Source organism: Chelon labrosus (assembly GCF_963514085.1).
Source record: "Chelon labrosus genome assembly, chromosome: 14".
Lineage (NCBI taxonomy): Eukaryota > Metazoa > Chordata > Actinopteri > Mugiliformes > Mugilidae > Chelon > Chelon labrosus.
The window spans coordinates 9,514,232-9,526,236 of NC_140347.1; the positions used below are offsets into that span (position 1 = coordinate 9,514,232).

The 12,005-nt window shown below is 42.1% G+C and overlaps 1 protein-coding gene across 1 annotated transcript; it reads right to left on the bottom strand.

The window, feature by feature from the left end:
- Positions 1-6,153: 6,153 nt before the first annotated feature.
- Positions 6,154-10,851, bottom strand: LOC311499896 (uncharacterized protein). The gene is made up of 6 exons (XM_084561035.1): positions 10,071-10,851; positions 9,790-9,974; positions 9,453-9,709; positions 7,784-7,904; positions 7,411-7,546; positions 6,154-7,307 (listed from the first exon to the last, which is right to left on the bottom strand). The coding sequence occupies exons 1-6, from the start codon at positions 10,252-10,254 to the stop codon at positions 7,117-7,119; spliced, it is 1,074 nt and encodes a 357-aa protein (XP_084417161.1). The 5' UTR covers positions 10,255-10,851; the 3' UTR covers positions 6,154-7,116.
- Between the last annotated feature and the right edge of the window lie 1,154 nt (positions 10,852-12,005).

A 12,005-nucleotide genomic window follows, 5' to 3' on the forward strand; every position in this document is an offset into this window, starting at 1 on the left:
ACGCAGCCTCTAAATAACGCATTATGTGCCGCAAAACTCGTTCATTTCACCAATATTTTGTTATCGTACGCTAGTGCTATTCCCTGTTGAGTCCGGAGTTAGCTGTTATCATCATCCAGGGTCTGAAGAGTGCAACAGTCGGCTTGTTTACCTGTATATTTGCTACTGCTAGTTTTTTGCAACATGGCTGAATATTTTTCCGATTCTGAGGTTGTGGACGAATCATAGCGTAGCAAATTACAGGTAAACAAGCCGACCGTCGCGGGTGCGCATGGCGCTCAGAGATGACATCATCCAGGTCAGAAGATAACAGCTAACTCTGGACTCAACGGGGAATAGCACTAGCATACGATAACAAAATATTGGTGAAATGAACAAGTTACGTGGCAGATAGTGCTTTTTTTAGAGGCTGCGTTTCGGTGCCCCAGTCACTCCCACTATATGGATATACGCAGATCTAAATATCTCCCGAATGACTGCAAATTACACAAAAGTTATATGGGTGAGTAAACGACCGTATTTTATGCCAGAAATAAGGTCCAGGTTGTGAAAAGCAGTAATTCCCCTTTAACTCCACATGGCTTCTTTGAATGGGGATCAGATCTCTAACAAGCCAATAAAAAATACTACTACACACTACTACTTATATCAAATCATTTATTTTGTTCTTTCTTGTTTTGATTTATTATTTAGTTAGTTAAAGGATAGCATATTTTTAAACGCTTTCATTACTAATGTCACTTACCAGTTGGAACAGTGGTGGTGATTTTTTTTTTTTTTTTCAAACCACTGCTGAGTAGGGCATCTTTAACGTGACCCAGGACACACTGTGTATTCACACCACCAGGAATGTGGTCAAATTTGTCCTCAGTATGTGTTCACACCTGTACTTTAAGCTGGCCATTGAACTTCCAATGGCACTGTGTCATTAGAGTTTATTGATGATATGGCAGAAGATGGAAGCAGCCAGGTGAATTCAGAAATGTTTAGGGTTATACTACGTGCACAGATTCCAAAAAAAATTCCGATTTGGATTCTTCATAGTATAAGTGGACAAGAGACCCAAAACCTGGTGTAAAAGCAAACCCGGAAGTTAAACCTTTTTGAAGTTAAATATACTGAATACTCTGCATGATGATTACAAAACTAACTGTCACTACAATGGAGTGTTTAAATATAAAACGGGGTTGCAGTCTCTAAACATTTCATATGTTTTCGTGGGGACCGCTTGAATTAAAGCTGAAAGGTCTGCACTTTGAGCCCATGCTCATTACATAAGTATAATTTGAATGTGTTGGGCTGACCTTGGGTGAAAGGCAGGAAAACGCAGCACCAGTGCACAACAACTGACATGGTTGAATAAATGCAAAACGAGGCCAGAAAATTCAGGTTTTCTCAAGTCCCTGCCGATACTGACCTGTTTAGATCCTGTGACTGTGCGGACAGTCACAGGATTGTTCCACATATGCATCACTGATTCAGTACGCCTTCTTCTAAATTGGCCCTCAGTCACGACACTTCAGGTTGCCCTTTTGTAAGACCCAGCGGAGATACTCCGGTTAAATAAGTGGATTACTTAATGAGGCCAAGGATGAATGGAAGTTTAGGATCAAACATATCATGTATAGTCAGTCATCCCAGAACACGTTACAGGTTAAAAAATGTGTTTTTTATGATGTTAAGATGCTCAATTTGATACTAAAAAAAAAAAAAACACAAAGCAACAAGCTTTTAAGGGAGGCTTTTTTTCTGGGTCAAGAAGAAAGATGATTTGTCCCACAAAGGTCCCACTCAGTGTCCCACTCAGTGTCCCACTTGTTTTTCCTCTAAGCAGCTGAGGAGATATTTTTGTGGACACAGCAGAGATATAGACACAGAGCACAATATATATGACACATGTAAGACATTAGGGAGTCTGGCAAACCATAAACAAATCTACATGTGATGTGCGTTTTATCCTTTAATCCCCCATACTCTATTGGGTTTTTTCAAAAACCTTTTCTTGTGTGTTTTATAACACTTCTAACCATACCGAGCATGTTTAAGCAGATACAAGAAGGACATATCTGTCAGTTGGATCGCTGCAGGTCTGACGTAGGCTTTGCTGTTTCGAGCTAAATAGATTCCAGGACCTCTAGTGAGATCTCAGTGCTCTATCCAGGGAACAGCCTTGTGAAGGGGGAATCAAGGAAGAAGTGTTTGCTTGCTAACACAATGAGCAAATGAATATAAAAGGGTGAAAAGGGAGGTAAAACAGTTGACCTGTCACCTTGTACTTTGTTTATTTAGAACTCGAGATGTGAGAGAATGAGATATTAGCAGTAAGAGAGTCATTTGCTGTGCTGTTTGGGAAACTGAAATAGTAGAAATTTTTTTTTTCAAAACCTCACGGTGACACACGGTCGAATACTTCCTGTTTGTGTTTGTTTACTTTGTCGCCCGTCTTGCCATATTCACGGTCAGTGTGTTGACAGTGTCCAGTTAGTTGGGCTGAGAAAGGACTATTACTGTTTTTTGGCCTTGGTTGTCTTTTCCAGTTCACCTTCTTGATCCTGAAGAAAGTCTCTGCACACGTTTGTTCAAGTGAGGAGTCAAACATCAGTGTGTATACACACACAAACTGGTGAGGGCTGGTGTCAGCGACAGCATCCAGAAAAAAAACTAAAAACTAAAAAACAGCTGAAATTTATGACAGCACAGTGATTCAGTTGCTTTTGGCACTGGAGAGCAATTTGTGCAAAGGCACAACCAGTCACTGTTTGCTTCCAGTGGCTCTGGACACATCAGCCGTATCCTCTTGCGAGGAAGACACGCTTCAGACATACTTCATTTGCAACACAATCAACCAGCAAGTGTGGAGTAGCAACTACAACATCTTCTCATAATTCCTAGAAGAGGAAACTAGAAATACAAGCTTGAAACAGCTCGTAGTTCTTCTGAGAACCAATCTGAGTCCCAGAAGAACAGCAGATCTTTGAGGTGAAGTCCCACGGATACAGGTCATGTCAAAAGTGATGTAGTGTTATATTTCATCAAACGATATCACTCATTTAACACTCATTTTACTAACAAAGACCATGCCTTAGTTGATGCAAAGAAGTTAAATTAAAGGGGAATTACTGTTTTTTTACAACCTGGACCTTATTTCTGGCATAAAATACGATCGTTTACTCACCCATATAACTTTTGTGTCATTTTTTGTCATTCGTCAGATATTTAGATCTGCGTATATTCATATAGTGGGAGTGACTGGGGCACCTAAACGCAGCCTCTAAATAACGCATTATCTGCCGCGAAACTCGTTCATTTCACCAATATTTTGTTATGATACGCTAGTGCTATTCCCCGTTGAGTCGGGAGTTACCTGTTATCTATTCACAGACGTGCAGTGGTTTGTAGTTCTTTGGCCAGCTGTTCCTCTCTCTTCCTCCGCATCCTCCTTTCAACGAGCTCCTCATCCGTATACTCTGCCTTAAAACGGTAAGGGCGTCCATCATAAACAAAGTCGTCGTCCACAACCTCAGAATCAGAAAAATATTCAGCCATGTTGCAGAAAAATAGCAGTAGCAAATTACAGGTAAACAAGCCGACTGTCGCGGGTGCGCACGGCGCTCATAGATGACATCATACAGGTCAGAAGTTAGTAGGTCAATCTACAGACCCCGGATGATGATAACAGGTAACTCCGGACTCAACGGGGAATAGCACTAGTGTATCATAACAAAATATTGGTGAAATGAACGAGTTTCGCGGCAGATAATGCGTTGTTTAGAGGCTGTGTTTCGGTGCCCCAGTCACTCCCACTATAAGGATATATGCGGCGCTCCGCTGGATCTAAATATCTTTCAAACGACTCCAAATGACACCAAAGTTATGTGGGCGAGTAAACGATCGTATTTTATGCCAGAAATAAGGTCCAGGTTGTAAAAAACAGTAATTCCCCTTTAACAATGTGTTTTTCAGATGGATATGTCTACACTGCACACTCAGGCAGCAGGTGAATCCCGCTATAATTTCGCACTCTAAGCTGAAATCAGGTAATCGGAAAATCTGACAGTCGTGAAAATATTCCCATTCAGTGAACTGCTGAGATGTGGTACAGTCTCTGTGATCAAAGTGAGCCCTCTTTAAAGATGATGGGTTTAACAGCAGCCAATTAAATAACACACACCCAAAAGGAACAGGGGGTCAGAAAAAAAATCTGTTTGACTTCTGTCTGTTCAATACACAGGAGCTACCAACAGAGCCGAATAAGAAGCTGCACCTCGGAACAAAGCCCAGTTATCATATTGTTCTGAGGCGCTCTCTCCTATAATTTCGCACTCTAAGCTGAAATCAGGTAATCGGAAAATCTGACAGTCGTGAAAATATTGCCATTCAGTGAACTGCTGAGATGTGGTACAGTCTCTGTGATCAAAGTGAGCCCTCTTTAAAGATGATGGGTTTAACAGCAGCCAATTAAATAACACACACCCAAAAGGAACAGGGGGTCAGAAAAAAAATCTGTTTGACTTCTGTCTGTTCAATACACAGGAGCTACCAACAGAGCCGAATAAGAAGCTGCACCTCGGAACAAAGCCCAGTTATCATATTGTTCTGAGGCGCTCTCTCCTATAATAGCAGGTTTAATGCAGGTGGAAATTATGGACATTATCTTCCTCACTGTGGTGGGCGACACTTTCATGTCAAGTCATTGTGCGAGGGGGTCGATGGGAGTCACCCTGTCAATTACAGAAAGCTTAGGGCAGGATATTGTGCTCTGCTAACAACCCTCCCCCATCCCCCACCAACTCCCATCTCAACCCCAGCAGCCCTCCTGTCATACCCTTCCTTCTATTGTCTACATCTTTCTGTTTCCATCTATCCAAACTGATCTAACTACCGTCACTGCCTCCTTTGTCTTGTGTTCTGCTGTCAATGTAACCTGAGGAGTGTGTTTCTGACAGCAGAAAAACAAAAGCAAATGACAGTATGTGCTGACAGACGGGAGCAGTGGAAAGATGCACCGTGGCAGCAGATACTGCAAGGCAGGTTGTGTTCTCTGCGTGAGTCACTTTACGGCCAAAAGAACGTGGAGACTTTTGGTGGTTGTGCTCCAGGGCAACACCTCCAGTTGATGGACAATAAATCCTCAGAAGTTTTAAATAACATGACGTGTTTGTATAAACCATAGACTGTATAAAGATGGACGGCGGAACTGCTCCTCAAAAGTGAAGCCAAAGAAAGTAGAGCTCCCCCTGGTGGCTGGCTGCAGTATAGGTCATAAGCTCCACCTCCTCCATGTTAGTGGGTGGGACTTGGGCCAAACTAAAACACTAAAATAGACCTCAAATACATTTTTTTCAAGGATGTTTTCAGTCATTTTGGGTAGTTAATATAATACTGATGCATGTTCAAGTGTCAATATTTTGGATAAGTTTTGTTTTAGTTTTAGTAAAATCGCAACTACCAATTGCCATGCCAATCGCTCAGTAAAGTGAAAAACGAATAAAAAAAAATAGGTACAGTGTATAATCCAACATTTCTTTATAACTGGTGGAGGTAGAGCAGAGCGCAATATTAATTAAATGGGCTCTGGCTCCAAAGATGACGCCACCCGTGTCCCCGTGAAAATACCGTCAGTTTGGCCAATGCTAGGAAGTGGCAACACATTGTCCATATTTATATACAGTCTATGGTATTAACCTTTTGTATCCTTCCAGAGCACAAGAAGGAAACAAAAGCAAGACCAGGGAATAATCCCAGAATTTGATTCATACATTCCCGCACCAGACCCGGGCAGAAATCCCATGTAAAGCATGAATGGCAGTCCCAAAAAGGGCAATTGCAACTACCTCAAACTGACATGTTTAGGTTCATGTGACAAACGGTTTAGGAACAACTCAAAAAACATGAAGAACAGCACAAGGTGTTGACCCGGCCTCCAAATTCACTAGATCCCAAACTGATCAAGTATCTGTGGGATGATCCACAGAAGCCCCTCCCCTCAAAGGCCCCCCCACTAACAACATTCTGTTCCCAGACACCACAGGACACCCTCAGAAGGCCCATGTCCATTCTCTGATGAGTCACCACTGTTTTGGAGGCACAAGGGAGACCGACACAATATTAGGAAGGTGATCATAATGTTATGCCTGATCGGTATATGTATTATTATAATAGTAGTAGTAGTTTGTCACCTAGGTTTAAGGGTTGCTTTCGGCCATATTGAAACAGTTTGGCGAAGATTTATTTCTGTCTTATTGTGATAGTCCCCCTGTGAACAAATAGTCTTTTACTAGTTCTGTGTTTGAGTGGATGGAGTCCTGACCTGAACCTCACCCTGTAATGCTGGTCTGATGCCACCGTGAGCCTTCTGCTTCTTTTGTGGATGAATGGAAGGAAATCTTTCCAACCAGGTCGCGGGGGAAACTGAAACCAGGATATAAGCATGGCTTCATGTTAAGTTTTAAGGCAACTGCACCGTTCTCATTTGACTCTAATCTTATCTGGAGATAAACATATATTTTCTACAGCTGTCTTCAATTTTAGTTTTGGCTGAGCGGAATCGTGGCAGTGTCTATCATTTCACAAACCAAAAGCTTTCATTTATTTATATATTTTCACGTTAAGTATAAAAGATTAAAGAAATCCTCTGCTAGAAAAGGATTAATCCCATTACATGTAATCCATCACTTTCCGAATCTGCACAGTCTCTTTACGACAAGCAACGTGAGATTATAATGTTAATCCCAGTGTTGAATTTAGAGATAAATTCTTTGCCAGTGGAAAATGCTTTGATAAGACACAATCCCTCTGTCGCGTGCAAACCTAATAACTGCAGGTTTCGTTATAAACTGCAGTACATAGTAGTCACATCCGGTAGCATAGATCAAAGAAAACACTTGCAGAACTAATACAATATGTTAAAGGTTCCGAAAGGGCGAGTGATCAATTTAAGATTTCAAGCTGAAAACATCATTGTGCAGCTCTCAAATCTACAGTTTCACAATTTACCATTCTACAGGGAAATCTATTAATTGCATTGCAGCTTTGAGCCTACAGGGATACAACTGTTTTGAAAAGTTCATCATCTAAATCTCTTTGGGCCTAAGCCCGTTCTGTAATTTCTTTGCATTAGGCGTGGCACAGCAGTTTGTTCGCTTGCAGGCTGCTGAGGCTCTTGTTTCGGAGCTCCGACGGAGCCACGCACTTCAGGGACGTCTGTGGTGACAGGGTGGCTTTGGTCTGTCCCATCCACCTCACCAAGGAGATGATGCTGCAGTCGCACTGCCACGGGTTGTCGTGGAGATACAGCTTCTTCAGCTCTGGGAGGGTTCAGAAAGGAAGAAAGTGAATCCTGCGGGCATCTCTAATTCTTTCGCTAGGAGCTGTTTGTTTCTTTCTGTCAAAACGGGAGGGTCGTCTTACCGGGCATACGGGCAAACATGTTTCCATCCACTGTCTTTAGGCGGTTTCCGCTGAGAGCCAGCTGGGAAAGCTTGGGCATGTTGCTGAACACGTCAGGTGGCAGGCTCTCCAGCTCATTATTCCTCAGGTAGAGCTCCTAGTTCAATAATCAGCACATTTATTTCTGTTGTTTTTACGAGACTTATATACACTGAAGAGATCCAGTGTATTCATGGTGAGCAAATGAACAATTACGTGCAAGAAGTAGCCTATTTCGTCTAACCAGAGCAGTCCATGTGTGAGTTTTTACCATATTTAGCTTCAAAGTAATAGTTTTTGACTTTGCCTCCTAATTCATTGTATTTGTGTAAACCAGGACAACATAAGGTATTACCTGCAAGTTGCCCAGGCCATCCAAAGCTGAAAGACTCAATGTGGACAGAAGGTTGTCGTCTAGAACCAGCATTTCCAGGGAGCGCAGAGGCTTGAATGCTCCAGCAGGAATGGTTTTCAGACTGGGTTTTGGGAGAACAGTCAGTCGGCCTCTTTGTTAACTTAAAGGGAAACTACCGTTTTTACAACCTGGACCTTATTTCTGGCATAAAATACGATCGTTTACTCACCCATATAACTTTGGTGTTATTTGGAGTCATTCGTTATTCGTAACTCCAGACTCAACGGGGAATAGCACTAGCGTATAATAACAAAATATTGGTGAAATGAACGAGTTTCGTGGCAGATAATGCGTTATTTAGAGGCTGCGTTTCGGTGCCCCAGTCACTCCCACTGTATGGATATACGCGGATCTAAATTGACACCAAAGTTGTATGGGTGATTGTATTTTATGGCAGAAATAAGGTCCATGTTGTATAAAAATGGTAGTTCCCCTTTAAGCAGATTATACAGCTGATCCCTATTCCAACACCATGGCAACATTAAATCTGCAAACAAGTCATAATTCAACAGCAACCTGAAGAAGGCCTTATTGAATTGGTACTTTCTCAGTTTATAAAGAATATCTGATGTTGTCATCACCAGAATAACGTGTTTTATAAGCATGCTAATCCAGTGTTTCAGTGTAAAAACAGTTCTATTAGGCTTACATAACCTTGTAAATCGTGACGTAAGTTCAGATTTAGAAGCATTTCGAAGCACATTTCCTTTGTACATCCCGATTGAACGTACCCGACTCCTCCCTGTCCACGCCCCTTTTAAATATGCAACTCCCTGTCCACGCCCATTTTAAATATGGAAATTATATTTAAATTGACTCTGCACCTGAGATTCCCATCTCTGCGCGATCAGAAAACGAAAACATAAGAATGAGTAAGACGGGAAAGAAGAAGAACTTCACAGAAATAGAATTGGAGACGCTACTCACTGGAGTGGGGATGCGTAAAATGTGTTCTTTGGCACGCTGCCACAATGTTTACTTGCAGTTGCGCATCACGTATGATCTGCACACTGATCGAATGAAAATGTTTCCTGTTGACATTTACAAATTCATGCGATGGCGCTTTTATAGCAATGTGTGTGCAGTAGCTCTGATTACAGTCAGAAAACCGTCTCTCGCTGCAGATTGCTCTTTAATGTTGACCTGTTCAGATGCATTGTATGGGAATCTGATATACCTGACCGACATGCGGATAATTCCGTCCCACGCGGCTTGCATGGATCTGCTCAGGGTCGACCGGCACAGTCCCGATCAGTCGGAGTAATAGTTTTCACATTGATGACAGTTTCCCGGCATCACCTCTAAGTGTCGCCAAAGGATCGATATCTGTAGAATCCTACTTACGCCAGCCACGTCGTTGGCGTAGGGACGTACAAAATTCCCGGACATTTCACTCTTGATACATCTGAACTTTTACGTGAGCGAGTACTTACGTAACGTTTTTGTACTTAAGCAACGTTCGTACATGAGGCCCCAGGACAGAGCTCCAATAAACAGAATAGACGTCAGATTTTCACTGAAGAAACCTGTCACCTGTCACTGTGCTTTTGCTACTGCTAGATGTACAGCATTTATATAACGGGGCTTAGATGCAGGATGTTTCCGTCACCTGTTATTGTCTAAGTTGAGGAACAGTAGCTGTCTGAGTCCAGTGAAGGCCTTTGGAGAGATCCTTTGGATGTGATTCAGGGAAAGGTCCAGGACTTTGAGAGCGATCAGAGGTTTGAAGGCGTTAGAAGGGAGCGTCGTCAGTGAGTTGAGGGGAAGGTCCAGATCCGACAGGTTCCTCATGCCGGCAAACATCTCAGGTTTGAGAATGCCAATTTGGTTCTGCCCCAGCATGAGAAAGCGAAGGTTCAGGAGGTCCTACAGACATGGGAAAAAGAACCACTTTTGTTTGTCAGATTTTTTTTTCATTGATTTCTGTCAGTTCCTCAACTCTTTACCTGGAAACCTCTTGGTGGAAGGCTAGAGATGTGGTTGCCATAAAGATTAAGAAGCATCAGGTGCTTCGCCCCGGAGAAGGCCTGGGGGTGGATGGACTTGATCGCATTTCGTTCCAGGTTGATGCTCTCAATCTTTGGAAGTGATTTTAGAGTATTTGCCTTCAAGTTCGTGATACCATTCTCGCCTTAAAACAGCAGCAAAGAAATTGGTAATGGTGCAGTTATGACCCACATTATATTACTATTTGGCTTGAATGTCAGAAGTAATACAAGGTACTCACCTAGCTTAATGATCCATACATCGGGGGGCAATTTGGAGGGAAAGGCATGAAGCCCCCTCTTATGACAATTGACCTCTAACTTTTCTGGGCCAGATTTCTTGGAGCATTTACAGACCTCAGGGCAGCCCTCCACACTCTGCACCATCCATAGCATTGCCAGAATCAACCATGCTAAGTGATGCATTTTTCCTGTAGAGTGCAAGATGCCAAAAAAATTGTTATTTTGATTGGACTTCGAAACAGTCGTAGTGGCAGACTAACAGATGAAGTTTAATTAAATAAATTTGTGTCCTAGTACAAGAATTTTCAATTTAGTGGCAACAAAGCATAACTTAATAATAACGTATTTCAGTAGGAAGTAACTTTCATACCACGTATTTGACTGTCTATTTTAACGCAAACCATGAAGTTATCCTAAGACTGAAAACCAACATTTTGCAGTATAAAGTGTAAAAGTAAGAAAAGCAACGATCCAACAATCCAACAGCAACAATATGCTTCAGCGCTGACACAAAAAAAGAATAAGGGCACTTCTCCAAAATGGTCATGCTGTCCTACATGAGCACTTGGACTTATTTAAATTGGCTTCATAAAACTCAGAGATGTCGTTCCTTGCGTGCAACGTTTAACAGAACGAAACTATTCAAACATATGTTCTTCTTGTGCAATACTAAGACTGTTGTCATTGTTGTCATGAGTGGAAGAGAATGTTCCAGAAATGTGAAATGTGAGACATGGCCATGTAATCCTTAATCACAGGAAGACTTTCAACTGCATTAGATACTGATTGCCCATATGTGCATAGATATACTGTATAAGGCACCTCTGGACAATTTTGGGATACAACCGATACCAGAAAGAGTATGCTAAAAGTTGTACCACATTCCAGCCAACAAACAAGCTGAGTTCAGAAAGCTTTAATTTTGATACTTGAGTAAGTAGAAGTTTAAATGCATAAATGAAATGAAAAAAGTTTCAAATAAACTGTGTTTTTTAAACGATTTGCCACAACACAAAGGCATGTGAAAAACCCAAAGTGTATCTATCTGCAGCTAATCCCATTCTAAGAGCAGCACGTGCAAGGACGATCCCTTCAGACATCAAAGGAAAAGCAGGAAAAGTGGCCAAGGACTGCAGTGAATCAAGCAAAGAGCAGCATTTCATCATTAAATATATATAATGTCCAAATACCAATTCACAATACTAAATTCACAAAATAACCCAAACTGTTCAAAACTAATTGGAGCAACCACTTTTAAAAGCAGTTTAAGTGTTTTCCTCCATCCTTTGTACCACTTACCTTCTAAAGAACACTCGACCTTCCAGACTTTGCTTTCACCTCTCAAACTGTACACTTTTCCTCTGTTGCACTGTTGCGTAAGCGCCAGCTGCCAGTCAGAGAGAATTACCCCAACTGTCCGTGGCCTTGTTTCCCCTGGGTTATAAAATCTGTTGGTTTTTTTTTGTTTGTTTTTTTTTTGTAGGTCCACAAATTCTAGAAGTAATTCCCTTTTTGACGTTAGCGAAAGCGTTGCAGAATTCCGGCTCTGCCCGTACTCCGAGACAGAGAGATGAAACTGTGCGGCGCATGGGTCGTTCTCTCAAGGCTGAAATAAAAGCAGCTATAAGACGCTTGCCAGGATGCCGGCGGCGGCGGCGGGCGGGAGCGCAGCCCCAACCTCAGCAGAGAGTCAAAGCCGGGTGTGAAAGTCCTGGAGACGCAAGTTGTGCAATGTCACAGTTCCCAGAGAAATGTGGCGTCCATGGATTATGGCGCCGGTCCAGGTCTACAGCGTGTGTGTGTGTGTGGTCTGTTGGTGGACGGTTGTTGCTTTCATTCTGTCTCCGTGTCCTCATCAAAATGTGGATGTTTTTGCACTTTTCAGCTCTAATAACTTAAAACTTTAAATGCACTAATTCAATTTCTTGCCAAGG

Bases quoted from the DNA above. Each gene is read 5' to 3' on its own strand.
- LOC311499896 (XM_084561035.1), bottom strand. From the start codon at position 10,254: ATGCATCACTTAGCATGGTTGATTCTGGCAATGCTATGGATGGTGCAG. The intron at 9,975-10,070 runs GTGAGTACCTTG...TGCTGTTTTAAG, and splicing joins TGTATGGATCATTAAGCTAG to GCGAGAATGGTATCACGAAC. The intron at 9,710-9,789 runs GTAAAGAGTTGA...CCATGTCTGTAG, and splicing joins TTCCACCAAGAGGTTTCCAG to GACCTCCTGAACCTTCGCTT.